Source organism: Eremomyces bilateralis, assembly GCF_010015585.1.
Source record: "Eremomyces bilateralis CBS 781.70 unplaced genomic scaffold P152scaffold_5, whole genome shotgun sequence".
NCBI lineage: Eukaryota > Fungi > Ascomycota > Dothideomycetes > Eremomycetales > Eremomycetaceae > Eremomyces > Eremomyces bilateralis.
Window position 1 is genome coordinate 596885 of NW_022985071.1, and position 23228 is coordinate 620112.

General features: G+C 54.5%; 11 protein-coding genes across 11 annotated transcripts; 4 read left to right on the forward strand and 7 right to left on the reverse strand.

Moving 5' to 3' along the window:
- Window positions 1-216: 216 nt before the first annotated feature.
- On the reverse strand, window positions 217-2168 carry P152DRAFT_472090 (uncharacterized protein; the record flags this gene model as incomplete). The annotated part of the gene is made up of 3 exons (XM_033681129.1): window positions 217-1763; window positions 1827-1994; window positions 2045-2168. The coding sequence occupies 3 exons, from the start codon at window positions 2166-2168 to the stop codon at window positions 217-219; spliced, it is 1839 nt and encodes a 612-aa protein (XP_033535946.1).
- Window positions 2169-2446: 278 nt separating this feature from the next.
- P152DRAFT_447697 (10 kDa heat shock protein, mitochondrial) lies at window positions 2447-2966 on the forward strand (the record flags this gene model as incomplete). The annotated part of the gene is made up of 4 exons (XM_033678006.1): window positions 2447-2449; window positions 2551-2775; window positions 2828-2886; window positions 2942-2966. 4 exons carry the CDS (start codon window positions 2447-2449, stop codon window positions 2964-2966), a joined length of 312 nt encoding a protein of 103 aa, XP_033535947.1.
- Window positions 2840-5886, reverse strand: P152DRAFT_456554 (heterokaryon incompatibility Het-C). The gene is made up of 6 exons (XM_033679028.1): window positions 5279-5886; window positions 5205-5226; window positions 5060-5149; window positions 4252-5010; window positions 2943-4203; window positions 2840-2887 (listed from the first exon to the last, which is right to left on the reverse strand). The coding sequence occupies exons 1-5, from the start codon at window positions 5666-5668 to the stop codon at window positions 3299-3301; spliced, it is 2166 nt and encodes a 721-aa protein (XP_033535948.1). The 5' UTR covers window positions 5669-5886; the 3' UTR covers window positions 2840-2887; window positions 2943-3298.
- A 1659-nt stretch (window positions 5887-7545) lies between these two features.
- On the reverse strand, window positions 7546-9527 carry P152DRAFT_456556 (uncharacterized protein). Its single transcript, XM_033679029.1, has 5 exons — window positions 9388-9527; window positions 9264-9335; window positions 8728-9213; window positions 8159-8537; window positions 7546-8105 (listed from the first exon to the last, which is right to left on the reverse strand). Exons 1-5 carry the CDS (start codon window positions 9460-9462, stop codon window positions 7936-7938), a joined length of 1182 nt encoding a protein of 393 aa, XP_033535949.1. The 5' UTR covers window positions 9463-9527; the 3' UTR covers window positions 7546-7935.
- Window positions 9528-10268: 741 nt separating this feature from the next.
- On the forward strand, window positions 10269-11196 carry P152DRAFT_465202 (DUF862-domain-containing protein; the record flags this gene model as incomplete). The annotated part of the gene is made up of 4 exons (XM_033680617.1): window positions 10269-10373; window positions 10424-10554; window positions 10608-10704; window positions 10768-11196. 4 exons carry the CDS (start codon window positions 10269-10271, stop codon window positions 11194-11196), a joined length of 762 nt encoding a protein of 253 aa, XP_033535950.1.
- A 273-nt stretch (window positions 11197-11469) lies between these two features.
- On the reverse strand, window positions 11470-11889 carry P152DRAFT_392864 (translational machinery component; the record flags this gene model as incomplete). Its single annotated transcript, XM_033676166.1, has 1 exon — window positions 11470-11889. The coding sequence occupies one exon, from the start codon at window positions 11887-11889 to the stop codon at window positions 11470-11472; it is 420 nt and encodes a 139-aa protein (XP_033535951.1).
- A 458-nt stretch (window positions 11890-12347) lies between these two features.
- P152DRAFT_267623 (TIM44 subunit of mitochondria import inner membrane translocase) lies at window positions 12348-14269 on the forward strand. Its single transcript, XM_033674838.1, has 3 exons — window positions 12348-12660; window positions 12775-13494; window positions 13545-14269. Exons 1-3 carry the CDS (start codon window positions 12530-12532, stop codon window positions 14218-14220), a joined length of 1527 nt encoding a protein of 508 aa, XP_033535952.1. The 5' UTR covers window positions 12348-12529; the 3' UTR covers window positions 14221-14269.
- An 899-nt stretch (window positions 14270-15168) lies between these two features.
- P152DRAFT_512710 (uncharacterized protein) lies at window positions 15169-16680 on the reverse strand. Its single transcript, XM_033682764.1, has 2 exons — window positions 16545-16680; window positions 15169-16496 (listed from the first exon to the last, which is right to left on the reverse strand). Exons 1-2 carry the CDS (start codon window positions 16656-16658, stop codon window positions 15360-15362), a joined length of 1251 nt encoding a protein of 416 aa, XP_033535953.1. The 5' UTR covers window positions 16659-16680; the 3' UTR covers window positions 15169-15359.
- A 246-nt stretch (window positions 16681-16926) lies between these two features.
- Window positions 16927-18235, forward strand: P152DRAFT_267759 (COPII component protein). Its single transcript, XM_033674839.1, has 6 exons — window positions 16927-17005; window positions 17067-17105; window positions 17165-17311; window positions 17361-17443; window positions 17503-17969; window positions 18031-18235. Exons 1-6 carry the CDS (start codon window positions 17003-17005, stop codon window positions 18192-18194), a joined length of 903 nt encoding a protein of 300 aa, XP_033535954.1. The 5' UTR covers window positions 16927-17002; the 3' UTR covers window positions 18195-18235.
- A 609-nt stretch (window positions 18236-18844) lies between these two features.
- P152DRAFT_267811 (uncharacterized protein) lies at window positions 18845-20361 on the reverse strand. The gene is made up of 4 exons (XM_033674840.1): window positions 19667-20361; window positions 19508-19611; window positions 19265-19455; window positions 18845-19185 (listed from the first exon to the last, which is right to left on the reverse strand). Exons 1-4 carry the CDS (start codon window positions 20112-20114, stop codon window positions 18930-18932), a joined length of 999 nt encoding a protein of 332 aa, XP_033535955.1. The 5' UTR covers window positions 20115-20361; the 3' UTR covers window positions 18845-18929.
- A 966-nt stretch (window positions 20362-21327) lies between these two features.
- On the reverse strand, window positions 21328-22668 carry P152DRAFT_267871 (soluble quino protein glucose dehydrogenase). The gene is made up of 2 exons (XM_033674842.1): window positions 21919-22668; window positions 21328-21861 (listed from the first exon to the last, which is right to left on the reverse strand). The coding sequence occupies exons 1-2, from the start codon at window positions 22530-22532 to the stop codon at window positions 21465-21467; spliced, it is 1011 nt and encodes a 336-aa protein (XP_033535956.1). The 5' UTR covers window positions 22533-22668; the 3' UTR covers window positions 21328-21464.
- Between the last annotated feature and the right edge of the window lie 560 nt (window positions 22669-23228).

The following is a 23228-nucleotide window of genomic DNA, read 5'->3' on the forward strand; positions in this document are numbered from 1 at the left end:
ATACCAAACTGTGATCGGATGGCGGGAATCCGGATTTGTTTCACTCCGTGCTTTCCATAGCGACCAGGCGTCTCGGAGATATTCGGAAGGGGATGGGACCGTTGGCAGTATCGGACTGGCACGGACATGGGATGCATTGATGACTTTTGATGAATGACCGGGAGGCGTACATCGCCTAAAATACCACTGATATCAAATCTGCACGGACGTGGCCTGCTATTGGCGTTGATTTGGTGTTCGCAGCGCAGAGACGATATCCGGATGTAGACTACGATATCGGACCTCCCAATCCAACTCGCTCGCGAGACGCTGCAACTTGAGGTATAGCAACGTATCTCTTTCCGAGTTCGCCGGGTTTAACTTCGCCTTGTCCAACTTCCAGCCGATCGTGGGTAACGCTATAACAGCACAGTCCTCTGAATTTCCAGATATACCATCGTCTGGAATCGCGATGACCAGCAGTGTGAATCTCACCGACCCCGGCGCGTTCGCTTTGAGCATGTTCCGAAAGACACTTCGTGATTTTGCGTCAATCCGGGATTGGATGCTTGCGATGTCACTTTCAGTCAAATAACGTACTACGACGGAGAGGCGATGACATGCATCATGAGGCGGCTCCTCCGCTGCGACACTCGAACTCCGAGAAACCTCCTCAGCGAGATCACGCTCGCGCCACATTCTAAGCCAGTAGCGAGAGTCGATGAGGTGAAAGTCCTGCTCGTGACCGCTAGCCGCATTCGGAGGGTCGAGTTCGAACCGTCTCAAAACTTTGGGCGTGACTTTGGGAGTGATTCGCCACGCCAGACCCGTCATCACCCTTTCCTGGCCCATCGTCGCAGCCCCCAGCGGCGCATGAATTCCTGCAGGTGCAAGCGGGCGCGTGGCAATAGGCATGAAAGCAGCTCCGGCTGCATGGAAGGCCTTCGAAGGTAACCCGGCTAAAGGAGACCGCTGAAAGATCTGTCGCGCAACGTCTTTGAGCCGGGTAAAACGTGGCTTGTCGGTAGATACCACAGATATGATCCGTTGCAGCATAACGACTAATCGATGTAAATGCTCCTCGCGTTCTGCTTCCGAGTGAAAGTCCAGATAGAAAAAGTCGGGAAACGTGACCGTCAGGGCCCCGGATTGGGGATTGAAGCCCATTGCAGCCTGAGAGATCAGTGTTGCGGCTGCTGCATCTAGATTTGTTGCAGTCTCACCGCAAGAATCCGACAGAGAAACCAGGGCGTCCGATCGAAGAGCTTGCGGCACATTCTCCGCCCGAAAGAGTTGCCGTATGGCATTTCTGACCGTCAGAGTCGGGTCGCGATTGGTCGCGTCTTCTCTATGCTCAATTTTCAGATCCCGGGCCGTCTTGGATAACACAGCCTTGGTGAAGCCCAACAATGGCCGCACGACGCTTACCCCACCCGTTTCAAACATAGAAACGGTGCCTTGAAGGGGTTGGTGACCGGTAGGAAATCGTACGCCTTCCCCGCTGGCATCCACTCCATAGATACTTTCGCACTCCGGGATAGCAGCGAAGGGCTTCAGTGCTCTTCCTAAACCGACAGTCCCATGGCCTTGGATGAGTCTTTGTAGCACCGATTCGGCCCGGTCGTCCTTATGGTGACCGACGAGAAGGTGATGTGCTCCAATCGAGGCGCACGTGCGCCCAAGCATCTGGTATCGAAGCCGTCTGGCGCGCGTCTCGAATCCATGTGGATCCGATGGGCTTAGATTTCCGGGCCATACAAGCGGCCTCCGGATGGTGGAAATGCCTATAGTTATCCCGTCTGTCAGTACTAGATCAACCTGCATAGAGACCCTGACATAACCCGTACCATGTACGGTCGACAGTTCGTGTTCCACCCAGCGGGCATCTTCGGCGCTCTCTGCACGAGCACCATGGTCAATGGTGATGGCCGTTAACCTCCATCGCTCTTGCATGCAGAGCTTCCCCAGGAGCACTGCAAGCACCATGGAGTCAATGCCACCGCTGACGGCGACCGCTAAGGAACATGAGCAACCGTTCAGAGACCGAGAGGGTGGTGAACTATACCCAGGTGGCGCGGTTGGCTACGGGAGCCATGGTGCCCGACGTCCAATGCCTTAGACAGGGCGCTATGGAGGTGTTCGAGCGTAATAGAGCCGCATCGAAGGGTCTGAGTTGGCGCCAGGCGCATCAGTGTATCCTCTGGACTGCAGCCATTCAGTCCGATGGAGCTTGACAGTGTTTACTGCGGTGCTATGCGGACTCGGGGGTTTCGAATCGTATCGACATGACTCCGGATGTTCAAGAGCTTCGATGGTCCGTGCACACATTCTCGAATTTTCTCCCCGACGCCGTTCTCATCTTTGATATCTCCTCGATTGCTTCCCGACTTCGCATTATTGACTTCGAATTGACCTTTTACATCTATTTACCAACCCTCTACAGACTTTATCCATCAAATCCAGGACCATGGTACGTGTTCCGCAACCGCAACCGCAACCCAGCATCTCCGCCATCGCATGCTTCCCATGCGCCGCAACCAGCACACCGGCTAACCATCCCCTCTCATCCAGGCCGCCTTCAAATCGATCAAATCCCTCGTCCCCCTCCTGGACCGCGTCCTCGTCCAGCGCGCCAAGGCCGAAACCAAAACCGCCACCGGCATCTTCCTGCCGGAGAGCTCCGTCAAGGAGCTGAACGAGGCGAAGGTCCTCGCCGTGGGACCGGGAGGGTTGGACCGCGATGGAAAGCGGACGCCTATGTCGGTGCAGACCGGTGACCGGGTGCTGATTCCTCAGGTACGTTGGCCGATGGGTTATGGGTGTGTCTGGTCTAACCTTCTGTTCGTAGTATGGAGGCAGCCCGATCAAAGTTGGCGAAGACGAGTTCTCCCTGTTCCGCGATCATGAGTACGTGCTCTACCTGCCGAGTTGGATGAGATGGTCGGTACTAATGATGCATTAGGCTGTTGGCGAAGATCAAAGAGTAAACACGCGACCGAAGTTCCTCCCGATGCGTCCAGTCCCATCCTCGTGATCTCGAACCGGCCGATCGAATTGTTCCTGTACCACCACCATGCATGGCTCGCGCCTTTCGGGCCGCTGGCGTTGCGGAATACCACAAATAACCTCCATTATCCGCATGGGAAAACTGATTGATCAGCGTTGTACAATTTTCTTCGATGTGTAAATAATGCTGTACAATCTCGACTCTTTGGAAGACTATTTGGAGTACTAGTTCTACGACTCGTGCCATTGTGTCTTTTATACAAGCTATACCGTATGCTATCGATGGAAATCAGTAGACGGCTGTGATCATGCCTCAATACCCTGCCCCGCCATATCCTTGGCCGTATCCGCCATGCGGTGGAGGGTTTTGCTGGTACTGACCCGGAGGCCCCTGGCCAGGATACTGCCCTTCTTGCCCATAAGGTTGGTTCGACTGATATTGCTGCTCATATCCACCTTGATAAGGGGGCTGAGACGCGTACGGGCCAGGCGCCGTATTCGACCCGGCCCCAAATGCCTCCGGCTGCTGCCAACTAGTCGAAGACCCCTGGTACCCTGATCCGCTCCCCCCAAGGTCGGCCTCTCGTTTCTTTGTGAACAGATCGAAAGGTGAACCGCTGACTTTGCCTTGACTGGCGGATCCGTGACCGTGACCGTGACCATGGCCATCGCCGCCGACATGATTGTGCCCAGCACGCACGCTTTCGGAGCCGAGAAGCTGGTTCAAGGAGCGGCCGCCATCGGGTCGCGACCGCACCCAGATGTCGACCGCGCTGAACATCTTCTCGTGAATCTCGCATCCGGGTTGGCGCAGAGCCGGATGATGGAAGACCCGGACCACGTCATTGAGCACTTCTTGAACGGGGACACCGGGATTCTCCCATGAAAAGATAACGCGTGGCGCAACATATTGGAGGATCGTCGACGCTACCTGGCCCGCTGGTTCGTTCAAGATGTTGGAGAAGTGGTCTTTGGACAGGAATGAATGCGTGGGGTCGGTGCAGTTCGGATCGGTCCACGGCTCATATTGATGTTTCCCACTGGCGTCGATGACCGACGATGAGCCCTGCTTCAATTGAGCGGAGGCGGCTTTGATGATCGGCTGGATGAACGGGGCGAGGAGAGACATGACGAAGATGGTAACTTTTTCCGAAATGGTGTCGATGAGAGACTCGAGTCCCGGGATCTTCGATATGATGGCCGATATCGACCGCACGACTGCGATGGTTAGTGTCCGTCCGCAGGTCTCGCTGAGTAATTGCTTACCTTTGTCGCGGAACTGCAGAATTGGATAGATCTTGGGGATGATGGTCGTCGGATCGAGGTTAGGATTCATGCCTGGTATGCCTGGGCCTGGCGGTCCTCCCGTAGATCCAGGAGGTCCGGCGAATGAGGTGGGAGCTCCGCCTGGGGGATGGGAGGCCCGAGAGGTCTCGTAGGGGTCATCAAATCCTCGTTGGCCAGAGTTGGCCGCCGCCTGCGAGTTCGACAGGTCTTGAAGCTTGTGGGCTTCCTGGATCAGACCCTGAGTCCCCGGCACTTTCCCCAAGAGATCGGCCAATCCACTGGCCCCTCCGGAGCCGCCTTTCTTTCCGTTGCTCGAGGCATCCCCGAGGGCGACGTTCATCTCATCGATCTCCGATTGAGTGAAGTGGTCGGTGGCCTCCCCAAGAACCGAGTGCAGGAAGTCGACGCCGCCGAACGTGCCGGTGACCAGGGGGAAGATGTGTTTCCCATGGACGTTCATTTGGGTTGCCGTGCCAGTATGCGGGAAAACGTCGTGGAACCCCAATTCCTTTAAGACGAGCTCGGTATAGTTCGTGTGCGCACCCCAATCCTCGAGACAATGCAACGCTTGACCGAGACATCGCAAGGCCTCGCAGAGATCCTCTTCCTTCCCGCTTGTCCCATGAGCACCGCTGGTGTACATCCGGCCGAAGTGTATACTCCTGGCAAGACTGTGTTTGACGTAGCCAGTACTGGTTGCCCAGCCGCCACTTTCGTTTGCAATGTAGTTCTTCATACCTGCAATACGTATGAGCAAATGGAGACCGAGAAAGAGCAAACCACTTGCCTGTGTTGGGATCCACAGCAAGTTCTTGAGGATGTACCGGCCCTCTCAGGCGTTGGTCATACTGGCGAGCATCCTGATTGTCCGCATAATCTAGTTCCCGGCTTTCCGTTAGTATGAAAAAACCCGTGTGTTGGACATTCCATACCCCGCGGATTATCTATATGCTCCTGCATGGTTTCAGTCGGAGCTGTCTTTCATACTACACAAGAGAGAACCCACCTCCGCTCGATAAACGCCCAACCTTTCTGGAGTGACTTCGAACTCCGCAGTGGCATATCCGAAGGACATGAAAGCCAAGATCCAGACGAGGACTCGTATCGTATCGGCTTGGACGCCTTTCAATGTACCCACATCCAGCGCTTGAGAGTAGTCGCGAAGCCAGTTGCCAAAGTACACCCGCCTGATCATCAAGCTACTCCATTTGTGATGGCGGAGGCACGCCACTTTCTTGAGCATGTCTTCAATGTCTCCATGGCGCCAGTTTTTCCCCTCGACTTTCGATATCGAAGCGATGTTTCCGGCGCCGAACGCACTTACGGGAGTGCATAGGAGAAGGACTCCTAGGAATAGGAGAGCGACCTGGAAGCTAGATAACCCGAAGCGCTTCATTTTTAACAACAACGAGGAGTGAAGTCAAGGTGAACTGGATGTCAAAACTCAAAACGTCGATGCGGTGGATTTGCGCTAGACAAGTACTACTCCAGTTGTTCCGGTTGTTCCGTCACCGCGACCCACGCAACTATTAGCAATTTAGCACCCTCGTAGCGTCAGCCAGGTAAACAATAATGAGCCAACAAAAACGATCGGAAACCGAATGTTCAGCTCAGTCTGACGGGCGATGGCGACTTTTCGCCTGACGCGTTGCATAGCTGCGTGCGATACGTAAGCCCTAAGGCGCCAACGAGGGGTATGAGGTAGCAAGGAAACTTAAGCGCCAGGGCGAAAATGTGGCGCAGTCGCGGATAGGCGGTTAACCGCGCTTGCTGGATTTAGCAGCAGAGCGGACTCCGCGCGGTAGCTGGCGCCTGGCGATTGCGGCAGTTGCGCTTGAGTTGTGCAAACCGCCCTGTGCAAGGCGCTGGATTCCAATGCCCTGTATCAAATCCGTCAATTCCATGCCCATGAATTCCAACGACGTTATCTTTCAGCTTTTTGGGTCATTTGTTCAGTTGTAAATTTCAGACCTCCTGGATGGTTGATGTTGTATGAATATCAGAATATCACGTATATAGAATTTCAATGTTCCTCTCTACTCCATAGCGCATATTGGCTGGGAGCATGTTGACCAGCACAAGAAGGAGTTTCTACTCTCCCAACTCCCATTATCAAAAAACCGTGGCTGAGTGACGTATATTACAACCTTGGGAGCAAAGCACCATTTCAGTTGTTCTAAATACCGGTCACATTCACCCGTTTCATTTCATTTCTTACCGCAAACGCACACCCTCCAGAACCCCCCCTCCGCCTTTGCAACCACAACCCGCCGGTGACTCAAGTTCCTGCAGCACCGTCACATTCCCCTCCATCCGTGCAGTCTCATCTACAGCGCTAAAGGGAGGCTGGAATCCGGTTCGCATGCCCTTTTTCCTGGTTCGAATGCCCCTCGCAGGGATCAAATGAGGGTGGTTGGGTTCCCAGCCTCCCGAATTATCCAACATCCCCCAGCTCCAAGGGCGGATGCGCGACGGGGCGAGTCAAGGATGGGGGACACGGTAGTGCGTCGTCCAGTCAGCGTGCGTGGAGCGTATCAAGGGGTTCCGGTGCCTTTTACGCAACAAGCGCCGAGCCATGAGGGGGGGCGGATGGGACCATCGGCTCGACAAGACTTGCCGTTCGGGAGGTTTGTAGGTGTAGTTCTGAGAACGTCGAGGGATCGCATCGACGTCGCCGGATATGAGCTGTCGGTGTGGAGTGGGTCGTTGCATGCCGGGTTGTACTTCTACGCTTCATCGCGGTCTGATATTGGGGGGTTGAATCAGGGGCCGCTGGACGAGCCTGGGGATGGATGCTGCTTTAAGACCAGAGTGCCTAGGCAACGAGGCCGGTTGCTCAAGCAACTCTCACCTTTCATCTCTTCATCATGTTCGGCGCATATCGGTCCTGGATGAGACCGTTCATTGGCTCCCGCCCGAGGTCGGTCTGCCCGCGTTCCTTCCAAGGATGTACGGCGCGTCGACACTATCAACAGGGCCGCTCGGATGGGGATCAACAAACAAACGAAGGAGGATCAAGATGTGTGACGCCCTTGCGAGTGGGGTTAGCGGCCACGGCTGCGGTTGATGGTAAGTCGCTGGGAGTCCCCGAGAACAACCGACAGAGAACGCTGACTGAGATCTAGTGAAACATAAAATTGTAGTCGAAGAGAACATTGCGAGTGGGGGAGCATCGCTGCTACTCCTTGATCTACGTCCATGCAACTACAGACGAAACGTGAGGACCCTTTCCTATATGACATTGACTGGCAGGACTGAACTGACTTACGCCTAGGGGTCCCTAACGGTTCGAAGAGCGCCATCCGCACCTGGCGATCAACTGGCCATTCTCATCTATTCAATCACACCGGCTACGATGTTGTTGTATTCAAGAAAGTGTTCGTCGACGGGGGTGGCTGGTTGGGGTTCAGACATGGCACAAGAGCATAGGCGCAGTGGCGTTAGACGACATTGAAGACTCTGCTCGCGGTATATACCGGGCCTAATCCATTCCTCATTTTCCATGAGATCATCTATTCGTACAAGCTGCGTGCCCATCGTGAGTCCGCGTACCATGAAGAAGAATCATCCAGTACCTCGACCCGTGGACCGCCCACCGATCGGCTGTCGGCGCCGACCTCACGCCTGCGGGAATGTTCCTCGACCGGGTTCCGAACAAGAACCTCATGCTTTGGCCGCACCGGCTTTGATGAGCAGGATGTCGCCGTCCTGGACCACGTAGTCCTTCCCTTTGGTCATGATCTTCCCCTTCGCCCGCACGGTGGCCTCGTCGCCCTCCTCTCGTAACGCGTCGTAGTTGTACGCGATGGCTTGAATGAACGTCTTCTCGAAGTCTGGTAGGCTGATTAGTAACCGCGCTGATGCAGCAGGTGAGGGGTCCACATACCTCCATGGATGACACCGGCCGCCTGAGGGGCCTTGGTGCCGTTTCTGATGGTCCATTGTCGCACTTCGTCCGTGCCAGTCGTGAAGAAACTTCCCAAATTCAAGGCTTTCCTCATCGTAATGATGACCTTTGGTAGAGCAGACTTGACGTTCAGCTTCTTGCATTCTTCAGCGGCCTCCTCGTCGGAAATTGTCGTGAGGCGATCTTCGAAGCAGACGGAAATTGGGATGATCGGATCCCCTTCCGCGTGCTCCTTGACCCATTGGGCGATCTTCGGTAGATGCTTGTTCTTCTGCCTTAGATAGTCCTTCTCGCTCAGATTGACTAGGTAGACGACAGGCTTGGCCGTGAGAAGGAAAAGCGGGTTGATTGTTTCGACCTGCCGATGTCAGTTCATTGTACATCAATTGTAGAATTACAAATTGTTGTGTGAGAATGAATCAGAATTAAAACGAATGTCATGAAGCCTAAGATCTTGTCTTGGCATTCAAAGAGCTGGGATTATAGAGCGGAATCGCTCTTGTCATCACCAAAAGGAGAGGGTGTAGGGTAACGGAGATGCATCTTACCTCCTTGGGAGCCCAGTCTCCGTGGCGAACATTCTTCCCCGCCTTAAGCATCTCGAGAACCTTCTCCACGGTGGCTTGCTCTTCCTTAAGTTTCCTCATCTCCAAGGACTGTCCGCCGCGGCGGGTCTGCTTGACGAGGTTCTCGTGGGCTTTCTCCACGAACTCGATGTCTTTGATCCGTAGCTCCTCGGAGACGATCTCCAGATCTCGCACCGGGTCGACGTCACCCTCGACGTGGATGATCTCCGCATCGTCGAAGCATCGGACCACCTGGAAGATGGCGTCGACGGCGCGGATGTGTGATAAGAACGCATTGCCTAACCCAGCACCGGTGGACGCACCGCGCGTCAAGCCTGCGATGTCGTAGACAGTGAGGTTGGCGGGTACTCGAGACTTTGGCTTGTAATGTTCACATAGCCAGTCGAATCTCTCGTCGGGGACAATCACCCGCGCCTCCTCGGGGTCGATGGTGGCATAGGGAAAGTTCTAAGCGTCGTTAGCACGATAATGTACTCGAGGAGTAAGGTGGAACCAACCGCGGGGTTTCCAAGTTTGCATTTTGTGATGGCTTGGAAGAGTGTGGATTTGCCGACGTTCGCTAAGCCCACCTGGTTGGTCGTCAATTGGCTAACTTGGGTGCGCGTTCAGCTGCAAGCTTACGATGCCGCTCTTTAGACTGTTGCCCGGCCGTCCGAGCAGAATCTTCTCCTGCTTGACTTCTTTCTTGGGAGGCATCCTGCGTTTCTTCGAATACGACCTTGCGAAGATAGAGGAAGGTGATGTGATGCGGTTGTGAAGGGGGAGTTGAGTGACGGTGACAGTACTTGCTGCTCGCCGAGATGGAAAAATTAAGGTCGAAATGAAAGTGCGAGAAGTGGAGAGAGGTGAAATAGCTAAGCTATGGAGGGTGACGAGCATTCAAGGCGGGGGAGCCTGCTCCTCACAGCACTCAGGAAATGGGCGACGAAGGGAAGAAATTAAGGTATGAGGGTTCAATTGGGGGAATTGATGAAGTAGCGATTGCTCTTATTGATGTTGAGACGAGAAAGAGATTGTTACAGCTGCCGAATAGAAAGAATTCTCACCCAAGCGTCTCTTACGGACGACGTATTCTTCCGCTCCGAATCCCCGATACTCCGATGCGAAGCTGCCCCACCGCTCCACCCCAGAAGCACCGAACCACATTCTCCGCTGTAGAAGGGCGGAATGCGGCGAGGAGCCTCACCCCAACCGCGGATGGGAACCGTGAAGTGACCTATTCCCCGATCAGTTGGTAATTAATATGAGGGGCTCTTTCACGTTAACTTTACGACCTTATACTTGACTCCCTTGACCAGAGAGATTTACTGAGTATGATTATTGAATCGGTGCATCCAAACGTCCATGCCATCATTCCCTTCTGACAAGTGACATCGGCTGTGCCGCATCGTCTGTATCACCGACATCACAGGCAGCAAGCAACGTGACGGTCTGCGATCGCAATTGCCCACCTTCCCCCACCCTGACCCCATCCGCGTCCAGAAGGAGAGAAGACCTCTAGGATGCCATCGTCTACCCGTCACGCTCGTTCAAGTTCAAATTCCCATCATGCAACCCCGTCCGCACAGAAAACAGAGGTGCGGATACATGTCTACGACCTGCTACCAGTAAGAAAGTACCCAACGTGTATCTTTCGCCCTAGCTAACCCTACCGCAGCCAGGCCGGCTTTCTTCGTTCCTCTGGTTTATCGGCGGGCCTCTGCTCCACACGGGCGTCGTCGTAAGAGACAAGGAGTATGCGTTTGGCGGGCATCAGAGGGAAGGCGCAACCGGCGTATATTGGACACGGTCAGTGGGAACGTGGGATGCGAATAACTAAAAAAAATATTGACATTCGGCAGGCCGCGACTAGAACCGCCGGGTGGAACATTTCGGAGCGAGATACTACATGGATTCTGCCTATTGAACGAAGCGGAGACCGAGGAGGTCATTCGAAAGGTGAGACGCTTGAAGCTTCGTGGAATTTGTATTTCGCGGAACTAACGGCGCTGTCGCATCCAGGCGGCCCACCGATTCCTCGGCACCTCGTATACCCTACTAACCCAAAACTGCAACCACTTCACCTCGTACCTCTGCGAACGCCTCACCTCCCGCCCGGCCCCACGCTGGATCAACCGCGCCGCCGCCATCGGTGTCGCGCTGCCGTGCATGGTGCCGCGGGAATGGGTCGCGCCGCCGGACGTGGAGACCGCTGACGGGGAGCTGGTGGACGAGGAGGACGACGAGCGGGCGGTGATGCTGCGCACGGAATATCAGCGGAAGGTGCGGGCGGTGTCGGATGGGGAGCAGCGGAGTTGGGAGGTGGAGATGGATCGGATCTCGCAGGGTGGTCGTACGGACTCGATAGCGTCGCTAGAAGGCCCCGTGAACGATGGCGTCAGGAGATATTTACCAGCCTCGGAGCGAGCGCCGGTTCCACATCGGAGGTAGTCGTTGAGTCTTGTAGTTGTTGTTTCCGCTTTAGCAGGCTAGGGATCTTTCGGTTTAGCGAATTGTACATTGTCCCAGATATCAATATAACCCATCTTGCGATCAAATCTCTCAGATAACTCCAATCCGCGCCATGCAATATGCTTCATGCTTCCACCAACCGGAAGAAATGCAGTATACAGTCCGCCGACTAGACAATGCTCGAAACCATCGCGCCACACTTCCAAGATAATAAAAAACCACAACGTTCCCAGCAGACGAACGTCCAACCGGTTACAGTCTCCTTGGCCTCTTACTTCTCGTCCCTCCGAACTTCAACCGCGTCGCATCCGTCACCCTCGTGATCTTCCCCCTGATATGCCTGCCCTCCTGCCCTAGCAGCGCCTTCGTGAAAGCCTCTCTCCCCTTCCCCCACCCCCGATACACGAGCTCGAGGTCCTCGATCTTCGGCAGCAACCCCGTCGTGTTGATCTTATTCATCACCCACGCGGTGAGCTGATACCCGGCATCGTACGTGCCGCGCCCGGCTTTCCGGAACCCGATGTTCCCGCAGGACACGCTGATCAACGCGTTACGGTCCGGCTTCGTGAGCGTGATGTGGGTGTTGTGCTTGTGCGTGTAGACGTGCAGGTGGTACGGTTCGGTTTCGGCGGGATCAAAGGATGGGATTGCAGACTGTGGCGAGCCCCGCATGCCAGGCATGCCCGGCACCGTTGGGGTTCGAGGGGAGTTGAAGAGAGAGGAGTAGGTCTGCTGGGTCGAGGACGGGGTGGACTTGGACTTGTCTAGGGCGTCGGCGAAGGTTTTCTCCCACCAGCTATCTTGATCTCCTGATGGTTTTTCTGCCTTGAAGGAGGCGATTTGGGAGAATTTCCGGATCTGCTCTGGAGCGGTTCGTCTTGTGAGGGTGGACCGACATGAGTTGCAGATAGGAAGCCGGAGCCAATTGGACAAGACGTGACGAGACATGGTTCAAATTATTATTACCGGCACTCCTCCTGCAGACGATAATGGGAGGAGCAACAGGAGGGTGGGAATGTGGATGTGAGAGGATGAATAAATGTTGATATTGATGAGCTCCAAGCAGTAGGTGCGAGAATTGAGAATTGTCAGTTGTCCCTTCCTTATTTGGTCCCCCCCCTGTCCGCCCGGAAATTGCCGATCCAAAAGATTTCGATTTTCCATTCGTCGCCATTGGGAAGGAACCATCAATACCCTCATCCATCACCTTCCTCTTCAACCTTTATTCCCTACTCACCCTATCGCCTTTTTCTTCTACTTCTTTCTTGGGGAGAAGGGGATTTTGCGGGAGGCGGAACCGAAAAAGAAAATCATGAGCGCCCTTGCTCGAGGTGCCGTGGGCACGCGATCGAGGTTGAAAGTGCCGCAGAGAACGTTCGCCTCCGCTCCGGCGTCCGCGTTCGGTCGAACAGCTGCATATCGAAGGATATCCTCGCAACCGGAATCCTCTCCATCATCGTCATTACGGCCTGCGGTGTCTGCCCACTCGGCTTCTTCTCCCACCCGTCTCTATCTCCAACCATCTAGTCTACGTCTTCCCAGGTTCTCGGCGCGGACGTTCCATTCGCAGGCCAGCGTTTGGCAGCAGGCGAAGCCGAAAGAAGAGGCTACGAGTCGTGAGGAGTCCCGGGCGGCATCTGAGCAATCCGGACAAGAGGACCCGAGTGCTACTGGCAAGGAGGATGGACGAGTGAACGAAGAGGGAGCCAAGTCAGAAAAGGAGTCCGAGGGAGACAAGGAGGGGGAGAAGGACGGAGAAAAGGATGGAGAGAAAAAGGCTCCTCCACCACCGCCACATGGAGATAAGACCCCGTGGCAAGTCTTCACCGAAACCCTGCAGACCGAGTTCAAAGCGTCGAAGGAATGGAACGAATCCACCAAGGCCTTGGCGAGCGGCTACACCGAATTCACGCAGAACGAAAAGCTCCAGAAGGCGCGCAGCGTCTACAGCCAAGCGTCCGACGTCGCCTCGTCGTCCACCGCCACTGCTTTCAAGAAGACCGGCCGCGTGATCGGCTCGTCGTCCGCGTGGGTGTGGAATTTGACGGTCGTTCGATGGGCCCGGAAAGGGCTTGCCATCCTCGGAATTGGGTTGGAGAGGGTGACGCGGCCTTTGCGGGAGACGCAGGCTTACAAGAGCGTTAAGAACACCATTGACGATGGGAGCTCGTTTAGGTATGGTGGGTGGGTTGAGAAGGAGGAGCGGCGGCGACTTCGCGAGGAGCGGGAGCAGTTCAAGTCCACGCGGAGGACGGAGGTGCATGAGGAGGATATCAAGTACGTGTACTCCCAAAGCATGCTCTATGTTCGTAACTAATCTCTGACAGCGCCGGAACCAACGTGACGCTTCACAAGGATGCCAAGTGGAAAGAGTCGTGGCGCGATTTCCGCGACACCAGCCCCGTGATGCAGTCCATCTTCTCCATCAAATCCACCTACCAAGAATCCGAGAACCCCCTCATCACCACGGCGCGCAGCATCTCCGACCGCGTGGCCGGCTTCTTCGCCGAGACCGAGACCGCCACCGTGATCAAGAAGTTCCGCGAGATGGACCCCAACTTCCAGTCCGAGCCGTTCCTGCAGGAGATGCGCGAGTACATCCTGCCCGAGGTGCTCGACGCCTACGTGAAGGGGGACGTGGAGACGCTGAAGCTGTGGCTGTCGGCCGCGCAGTTCTCGGTGTATTCCGCCTTAATGCAGCAGTATACCACCGCGGGCCTCAAGTCTGACGGCCGCATCCTCGACATCCGGAACGTGGACATCCTCTCCGCCCGGCTGCTCGATCCCGGTGAGATTCCGGTGTTCATCATCAGCTGCCGAACGCAGGAGGTCCACGTGTACAAGAACGCCAAGTCCGGGGAACTCATGGCCGGCATGGACGACAAAGTGCAGCAGGTCACCTACGCCATCGGCATAACGAGGATCCCCGAAGATGTCAACAATCCCGAGACGAGGGGATGGAGGTTGATCGAATTGCAGAAGAGTGCGAGGGATTACCTGTGAGGTGCGTGCAGGCGAAGACCGCGGCTTTTGCTTCCACTCGAAACTTGCGTGGCTTTTCACGGCGCCATTTGGCCAAAGCAAGCTTGAGAGACTTCTTTTTAGAACCACCAAGGCGCCCAGTCCACACGCCGGCGGAATTTTGGACACGGGGCGTTTGGATATGGAGTCTTATCTTCTCCTCTCCAAAATCCACGGGATTGTAAGATATGTTGAGGGTTGTATGTATGAGTTATTTGACATGGGTGGAATACAGGGCGGCTTGGGGAGAAAGGAGAAGGGGATGCTCTGCTTCGCTGAGATGTCCGGTGGCTGCACATAACGGCTTCATTGAGTTCGAGCACTGTACGAATATGTGAAGGATATTGGCCGCCTTGGTTGCCGGCAGCTCTATCTCTATGGGATGCTGTGTATCCAACTGTAATAAACCACAACTACGACCTCATCCGCTCGCCCAGCGGCGCAATTCTCAGGCCAATAATCCCGCAAAGTGACAATCGTTAGAAATCATAACACTCCAGATGTCGGTGATGAATCCGACACCGGAGGCTCAGTAGAGATTTTGATGTTTGGACATCCTTTTGATGTGTGCTGGTAGACCCACAATCCCGCCACGCACTAATATAATAGCTCTTCCGACGGAGCGAGTAACTGACCATCTCGTCGAATATGGCAGCCCGCCGCGTACGACGGTTTCTTTCGCGTACCAGAAAATCTCCCCGCAAGAAACAGGTCGCTCGTAGAAAAGTCGGGATCCGACTCTACAGTGGAGCGCACTGTCGATGAGGCGACACGTTGGTTAGCCGCAAACCCTGGACTTCACGTTATTCGCCACTGATGCAGGGCCCACCTCGCCCATCGGTGCCGCAGAACGTCGAGGGAGCTGGGCGGGTTGCTACCTCGATGCGTCCTCGAGTGGATCGATCCCCGTTGCGGCTCACGGTTGTAGAGAGCTAGCAGAAGACTCACCAGCGGGGAAGGCGTTCGATGGGGGTGAGCCACCGTTCGCGAGTTGTAAAGGGTCCCGGCCAGAGTCAATATCTTGCTCCGACGGTGGTATCCGGGACTCTCGGGTCTATCCAAACAGGTCAAGTTAGAACGATGCACAAAGGTATTGGCGATGCTAAGTAAGGGCTATGGGGTCAAGGCGCGTGATATGTGCAATGGGCGGAGCCATCACATCCTAACACCTTGCAAGCGACCGACTCAGGTTTATGGTTATGGAGGAGGTACGCGGGGTTGAGTCCCGACACGTCCATGCCATGGCCATCATACGAACCTGGCCGCGAAAGTGAGGATGACACGAGGCCCCACTCCAGAGACATCCCAGGGTCTGGGAAGGGGATGGGTGTGAACTCAGTTGACGGGGTCTCAACTGTCGTTGTGCTTAGAGGAGACGAGGGCAGACTGACTTCGACCATGTGATCTCCCTCCACCTTGATCTCTTTGTCCCGGATCTTGCGCATCAAGGCCAAAAAGTTGCTTTCCTGGAACTTTTGGCTCGTGTTATCGGATACACTCTGCAACAGCTGTCCGGCAGTCTGCGCGAGGGCGTCATCGTCAATCACCTGGGGCTGCTGCTCCGCTACCCCCTGTCCCTTTTCTCTGTGCTCCCGCTCTATTCGTTGGAGCTCCTCGGGCGTGTATTGCGTGTAGTAGTCGGCCTCGGCGTCCAGGCCTTGGTTTTGCAAGTAGCTGATGGTGTCGTGTATCGACTCATCGTGCACTGGATCGTACGTTACATCTGGGTTTAGGAGTTCTCTCTCCACATTCTCTCCCAAAGAAATCTCTGCTCTGGCGTCGTCGAAGGCTCTCTCGAACGCTGCATCATCGAATAGGTTCTCCTCATAAAACTCGGCCCGCTGCTTTCCGGGCTGCTCGCTGACTTGATTCATCGGCGAATACATCGGCGCGTAGAGAGGCTGATGAGCCATCGGCGAAAATGACGGGCGTAATTGCGATGGTTGCATAGTCTGCGGCGACGGTCCGCTCTGCTGTTGCAGGAAGTCTTGGTGCCATGATGCCCCGCCTTGCCCCACGTGCGACTGCGCCTGGTGCGACGGAGCAAACTGAGGAGGGGCGGATCCTATGGTCAGGTTCTGGAAGTCTGAAGCCCAGCCAGGAAGAGACGACTGCGGAGCAGCATGGTGCTGAGGGGGTAGGTGATGGTTGAAATGGCTGGCTTCGGAGAGGGTCTGTGGAGAGGCGCCGGCTTGGAAAGCCTCGAATTCCGGATCTAAAGTTCCCGCTGGTCCCGGTGATGATCGAAAGCCCTGCTGCTATGCATAAATAGACGGTACAGATTCGGATAGCAAGAAATATCCTACCTGAGAAGGGGAGTGTCGTTGCACCAGTCTGTCTTGTTGCAGAGTCCGGTCTGTCGCAGCATGTTTCTGGAAGCTTTGCAGGGCGTTCGACGGACCGCACAATGCATCGGCCATTTTGGTCTCGTTCCTGTTGTCTCCAAATCTCTTACGCACAATACCTGTACATGAATATTACGAAGAGAACTAGGAAATATAAGAAACGTCGCCGGAGAGAACGAGAGGCGGAACTTCATATGAGAAACCGTCGGAGGCAACGGCGAATTCCGGCCTCGGTCGCTCTTGCCCAATGCCAATTGGTCATACCACGTGATCTATACCATGTGACCCGACTTTTCGAGAAGATTAGCTAAGCATGATTCTGATATGGCATACCGTAGCTGTAGAGCTGCTCCGTAAAGGCGTAAACATTATCGCAAATAGAAGAGAACGAGGCCCGCATTGCCCACAAACACGCCATCATGGTAAGCTGATCCTACACTCTTGGGTTTTCGGCCTGGATTGAAGCTAATCCTATCAATCTAGGCGCAAGTCATCTCAAATACCGGTCACGATGACATGATTGTAAGCCAGCACAGCACCAACTTCGAAACCTGGCCACGGAAGTAACAGCCTGTCCTTAGCATGATGCCGTCCTCGACTATTACGGGCGCCGCCTTGCGACATGCTCCTCTGACAAGACCATCAAGATCTACGAGATCGAGGGCGAAGCACACAGGCTGATAGAGACCCTGAAAGGCCACGAAGGCGCAGTATGGTGTGTCTCATGGGTACGTGGACGTCGCATCGTGAGCGGACATGGCCAGTAACAATCTCCAGGCACATCCGAAGTACGGCAACATCCTCGCATCCGCCAGCTATGACGGTAAAGTCCTCATCTGGCGAGAGCAGAACGGTCAATGGTATATTCAGGACACCCTGTCTCCCCCGCATGCACCCAAACTAATGCAGGACAATCCAGGCAACGAATTTACGACTTCTCCCTCCACACCGCCTCCGTAAACCTCCTCTCATGGTCTCCCCACGACAGCGGATGTCTCCTTGCCTGCGCCTCCTCCGACGGCAATGTCTCCGTCCTAGAATTCAAAGACAACACCTGGGCCCACACAATATTCCAGGCGCATTCCCTCGGCGTGAACGCCGTCAGCTGGGCACCCAGCGTCGGCCCCGCCGGTGTCGCGAGCGCCATGCCATCGGCGAACGGATCAGCCACGCGTCGGTTCGTCACTGGTGGGAGCGACTGCCTGGTGAAGATCTGGGAGTATAACGCGGCGGCGTCCCGCTACGAGAACACCACCACCCTCACTGGGCACCAGGACTGGGTGCGCGATGTCGCCTGGGCGCCGACGATCCTCGCGAAGAGCTATATCGCGTCGGCCTCGCAGGATAAGACGGTGCGGATCTGGAGTTCGTCGACCGCATCCGGAGGTATGTCACCGCCGTCGCCGCTCGTGCGCGCCTGCTGAGGAGTGTCGCTAACCGTTTGTAGGAGAATGGCAGCCGGAAGTCCTCACGTTCGAGACCGTGGCATGGCGGGTGAGCTGGAGCTTGAGTGGCAATGTTCTCGCTGTTAGCACCGGCGATAACCGGGTTAGCCTCTGGAAGGAACGGCTAAAGGGCGGTTGGGAATGTGTGAAGACGATCGAGGAATGATTGCCGTCGAACTGTTTGAATCCTTGAATTAATAAAGCTATCCGTGACGGTCTGCTCCCTGAGAGCTCAAGGATCACTGGCTTTACGGATGGCGGATCTCCATCCCAACGGTATTTGATGATCGCAAGTCGTTTGAAGTAGCAGGCGTACCTGCATACAGAGGCGTCCATGAAAACGGTTTGGATTGGAGGCAAGGGAATATTGATGGGGCGAGTGCGGCGCTGCGTAAACTCAAGACTTTCACGGAATGAAACGCTGAAACCCCGTTGATCTGAATCATGGACTGAATTGTCCTTGTCGAATATATTTAACCGCCTCACTTACTAAATCACTTTTTGGCTGCCGTGGATAATCGCCCTCTCCATATCCCCCTCAAATGCACGCCACCTGCCTCCCCTCAAGACCTTGCCAACTTGCCAAAGGTCCAATTCCCTCTACCTCCGGGCCCTCGACTGATATGACCGAAAACGATAGCCATAGAAAATTTCAAATAAAACGCCTTTATGAACCCCTCCGTCAGGGTGCCATGTAGATTGAAATGCATGAACTGCGTGCGTAATGTCATGACCTTCGCAGAGCTAAATGCTGCGTAAAAGGTCTGTTGAGATCCGGCGAGCGTCGCCTACACATCGACGAAACCATCACGCTCGCGATCGTTTTGCCAGGACCAGTCATCCTGAGCATCATCCACTTCCCACATGATGAACGGCCCGCAGTACATCTAAAGATGGGGGTTCAAGTCAGCATGAGCCTGGTAAAGTGAACGGCAATACGAATGATACGAACAAAGTTCTCCGGCTCCTGGGGCTGATAGCTCCACCAACGGCCGACGATGATCTTCGACCCGGGCAAAACCACCCCTTCGTACGCCCAAAGGGCGTCTTCGAAGGGATTGCCATCCTCAAAATATTTCATCATAGTAATTCGCTGGAAACCGGGAACGCCATTCTGGGAAGGTAACGGATTGAGAAAGCCTTGAGAGAAGAAGTCCCTGGTGGTGGTGTTAGTATGAACTTAATTGCCGATGGAGAGGTGGTCCCCAGGACATCGATCGAGGGCGGGGAACTCACTCGTCATCGTAGCCAGTGCCGATGAAGCGACGAGAAGCCTCTCGCATGCTCTTCGTCTCCAATTCGGGGATTCCGCCACGGTGCTGGGCTCGGGTGCGGCGGGGACTCGGCTCGCGCAAGGAGTGCAGGATTTGTTCGAACCCTTCCGGCCAATCGGTCGCAAAGCTCTCCGGGAAGTCGATCACCAATTTCTATTCTTCAGTCAGTTCAGATAAATGAATCTCGGAATGACTGTGCTGTTACCTGGATCGATTTGTCCCCCTTGTCAAGGTTGCGGTCATCGAAGAGAGACCCAGAGTCGGGTCCCGCGCTACGGATATCGAGCACGTCATGGCGATCGAGGTAAGCTATTTTCTGGTGTTAGATCACTCATCAATGTGATCGACTGAGATGTGCACATACAATAGGTTCCATTCCAGCGTCGACCAATTGGACGAGCACCATTGACGAGATCCGAGTCGGGACCTCGCGGGCGTTGCCGGGAATCCAGCGAGGTGTAGGTGGCCCACATCGTCCCCAGATATGGAAGCAAGAAGTGAGATCTGAAGAAGTTGATGACGTGCAGAACCCAGGGGAGATTGACCTCCATGTTGTTGTATCCACCGAAAATGGGACACATTCGGTCATCCGCGTAGGCCATGTACTGCGACATTTCGGGATTATGAATCTCCATCTCTAGAGTTGGATCGAGCATATGATGTGCAAAGAGCAATATGATCGCGGCTTGAGATCGAGCCTGACTTTTACCAGCCCTGTAGCTAACCAAGCCCGCATATTCCTTGCTACAAGGGTTCGTGAAAGGGCGACGGTAGTTGCTGAAGACATGCTTCAGAAGATCGGTCCTGCGCATGAACTTCTCCACAAGGGCGGCATTCTTCGACTGCTTCTGTTTGCCATGATCAGTAGATCCTGAAAAGGCTTCTACAGAGGATGAAGATTAGTGTCCGAGGAGTGAGTGAGCAACAACAAGCAATGCCGAAATCAAGGACTTGAAACGATTCGCTCAAAAAACAAACTGCTACTGTCAAAGCTGATCAGTAACCAAACGCTGCCAACTATGTCACATACCAGTGACCATGGCGCGAAGAGTGTACAGGATATGTCGCTCATCATCGCTGATGGTGGAATAGCCGAAACTGTCATCCGGTGCGGCGAGGTCACGCTGACGACGTTGATAATCCACCTTGTACGTGGAGGTCTCCATGGGCATATTGGGAGGATCGAAGGTGTCGTGCCAGCGGCTCCTCCAGAACGAAGTGTCTTCCATGGCCTCGAGGAGTCCTCCGCAGACGCCTCTAAGGCTGCAGAGGTCCTTGTCATCGAGGTTGCTTGCGATCAAGTGCTTGATCTGGTTGCGAGTTAGTCAGTGACCTCAAGTGCTATCCGGAAGTCGACTTACCTCGAGGGGCACTCCAACCAAAGTGGCACCACCACCAGGGGAGTGCCGTGAACCAGTCATGATGGTTGTTGTTCAGATGCTTTGCTTTGATAATGGTAGCAGATGTACCAGATGTCGTTGTATATTTTTGCGGACCTGAGGAAATGAGGTGAGGAACTGAGATTGAGGATCGGAGGTGGAAAGTAAACGAAGATCGGGAAAGGAAGATGTTTTTATAGGCAACAGAGAGTTGGCGAAGGAGGCAGAGATCTCATAAATCTAATCTTCTCAATAATGAATGGCTCAATGGGACAATAGTTGTAGAGGATAAGCATGTGTAAATAGCATAGTATATCATCAATAGAAGGCCAATCACGATGGTTGCTATTGATCGATTCCTATTGAAAGTGAAAGTGAGCGGATGAACAACAGGTTATTATCATCGAAGGCCGTAGAGAAGGTGATCATGTGTAGGCTCATCGGTGCAGAGTGAAGTGAGTGAAGTGAATATGCCAAGCGCTTAGTCCTCTGGTGAACATCTCCCAACATACCGAACAGTCAAAACGGGTGACCTGGTTGACTGAATGCAATGGAAGTGAGCCTGGAGGTGAATGTCAACGGTTTGTCAAAGTTAGACAATGTCCTTAACCTGTGTACCAACCAATCTCACATGCAGGCCGCACAACAATTGAAAATCTTTCGACCTCGTGGGTGAGATCCACTACGTCTGGTATTGGCATGTGAGTATGTACAATCTCGTGGACATTGATAAGACCGAACGTGAAACTGGCACGAATCTTGAGTGAGTGTGAGATCCCCTTCCTATGCGACAAACATGCAGTACGCCGCAAGGCCAGCAAAGGCATTGTTAGCGCAAGGTGCGTATCGACCGACAAGACCTGCTTGCGTTGAAGTACTGCCCGCCCCTCCAGCCGTTGAACTTCTCTGGGTCACTGTTGTCGACGGTCCCACCGGTGCACCATCACGGCGAGTGACGACTATAATATCGCCGGTCGAGTCGCTCGACACGAAAAGGCGACCCTTTGGATCGAATGCCAACCCCACGGGTCGAAAACAGCCATTGGGGCACTGATCCATGGCCGAATTGGCCATGATATCGATGGCAGCAGTGCGGGAATCCGATGGTTCCGTTGGTTGGCCCGAAGCCGCGTTGAAGCGAACAACGGAGAGTTTGTATCCAATTGGCTGATCGCGGTTCCTTGGGGAATGTTAGCGAAAACGGAACGGCGATAGAGGCGAGCCAAAGAAGACATACCAACTACCGTGGAACGTAACCCACGCATTGGAACCACTGGGGTCGAACTTGATATCAAGCGGAGCCATATGCGCGGCAAATGTGATCCGAGGAGCCACTCGCTGCGCACAAGCTGCATCGTCAATTCTCCCGCCGGCATCTCCCATGGCAAATTGACTGCCAACTTTGAGGCCCGTATTTCTGGGAATTTCTGAGGGAGTCCACGCAGCAAAGCAGTCAGGGTAGCCATGGTTGCCTCCTAGGAGTTGAGAAGCGGATCCGCTCAGGGAGCCGTGATAGTTCAACTCCTCCCCAGGGTTGTCATCGTGAATATCGCGGCCGTCCCGCTTGATGTTGTCAACCGAGTTCTCAACACTCCAGATTCCCCCGTCGACGGGATGTTCGGTGACACCGACGGAGTTCCGGAGGCCCCATCCCACAACCAACCCGTCTCGAGAATAGTTGTATGGGGATGTCGTATTTTTGATATTGAAAACCTTTATCATGCTGATCCCATTGGAGGGGTCCGAAGCTTCGGAATCAATATTTGGCCCACTTCCACGACTGACGAACAGCATGCCGTCCTCGTGCCTCGAAAGCCAGATTGTCCGGGTGGAGTGTCCCGTGTTTGCCATCCCGGTGACTAGCGTGCGAGCTTGCGATGTGGTTTTCTTGGCTGTAGCATCGTAGGACCATGAAAATGCGGAGGCGGCGCTGGAAGCATACAAAGTTGACCCGTCGGCCGAAATGTCAATGCCATGATTCAGCTGCGGTTGTTTTGTTAGTGGACACAGCAATGCTGTCTACGAGTTCGGATCACCGGAGAGAATACGCGGCAAAAGATGAGATCATGAGATACCCCCTTTCGCAGATCCTCCAAAAATAGGAAACAAACCAAACATTTCGGGTCAGGCATCGGTATGCGGAGCATCTTAACAGTGGCATCGGAAAGCAAAGTCTCAAAAACAAAGACTCAAATAATCGACGAGATGTAAAATCAATCGACACGCGCGAAGAACCAAATTCAAAAATCAAAATAGACAAGACAATAAACTCATTCGACGAAGGAAGAAACCACTCACATTTCGATCGCTCACCACCTCCGTCGTCGACACCGCACTCAAACAGCCTGCGCCGTCCTCTCTAAAGGTGACGGCGTAGATTCCCCGTCCGGTGTCCGCGACGAGAAGGTTTCCCGCCGTGTCGAAGACAATGCCCCTCGGTCGTCGAAACCCGTTGGCGATAAGGAGAGATTGGTAGTCGGGTGCCATCGACGGCGCGGGATAGCTAGCCGTGAGCGCGCTGCGGCATTGCGCGAACGCGTGGCTCGC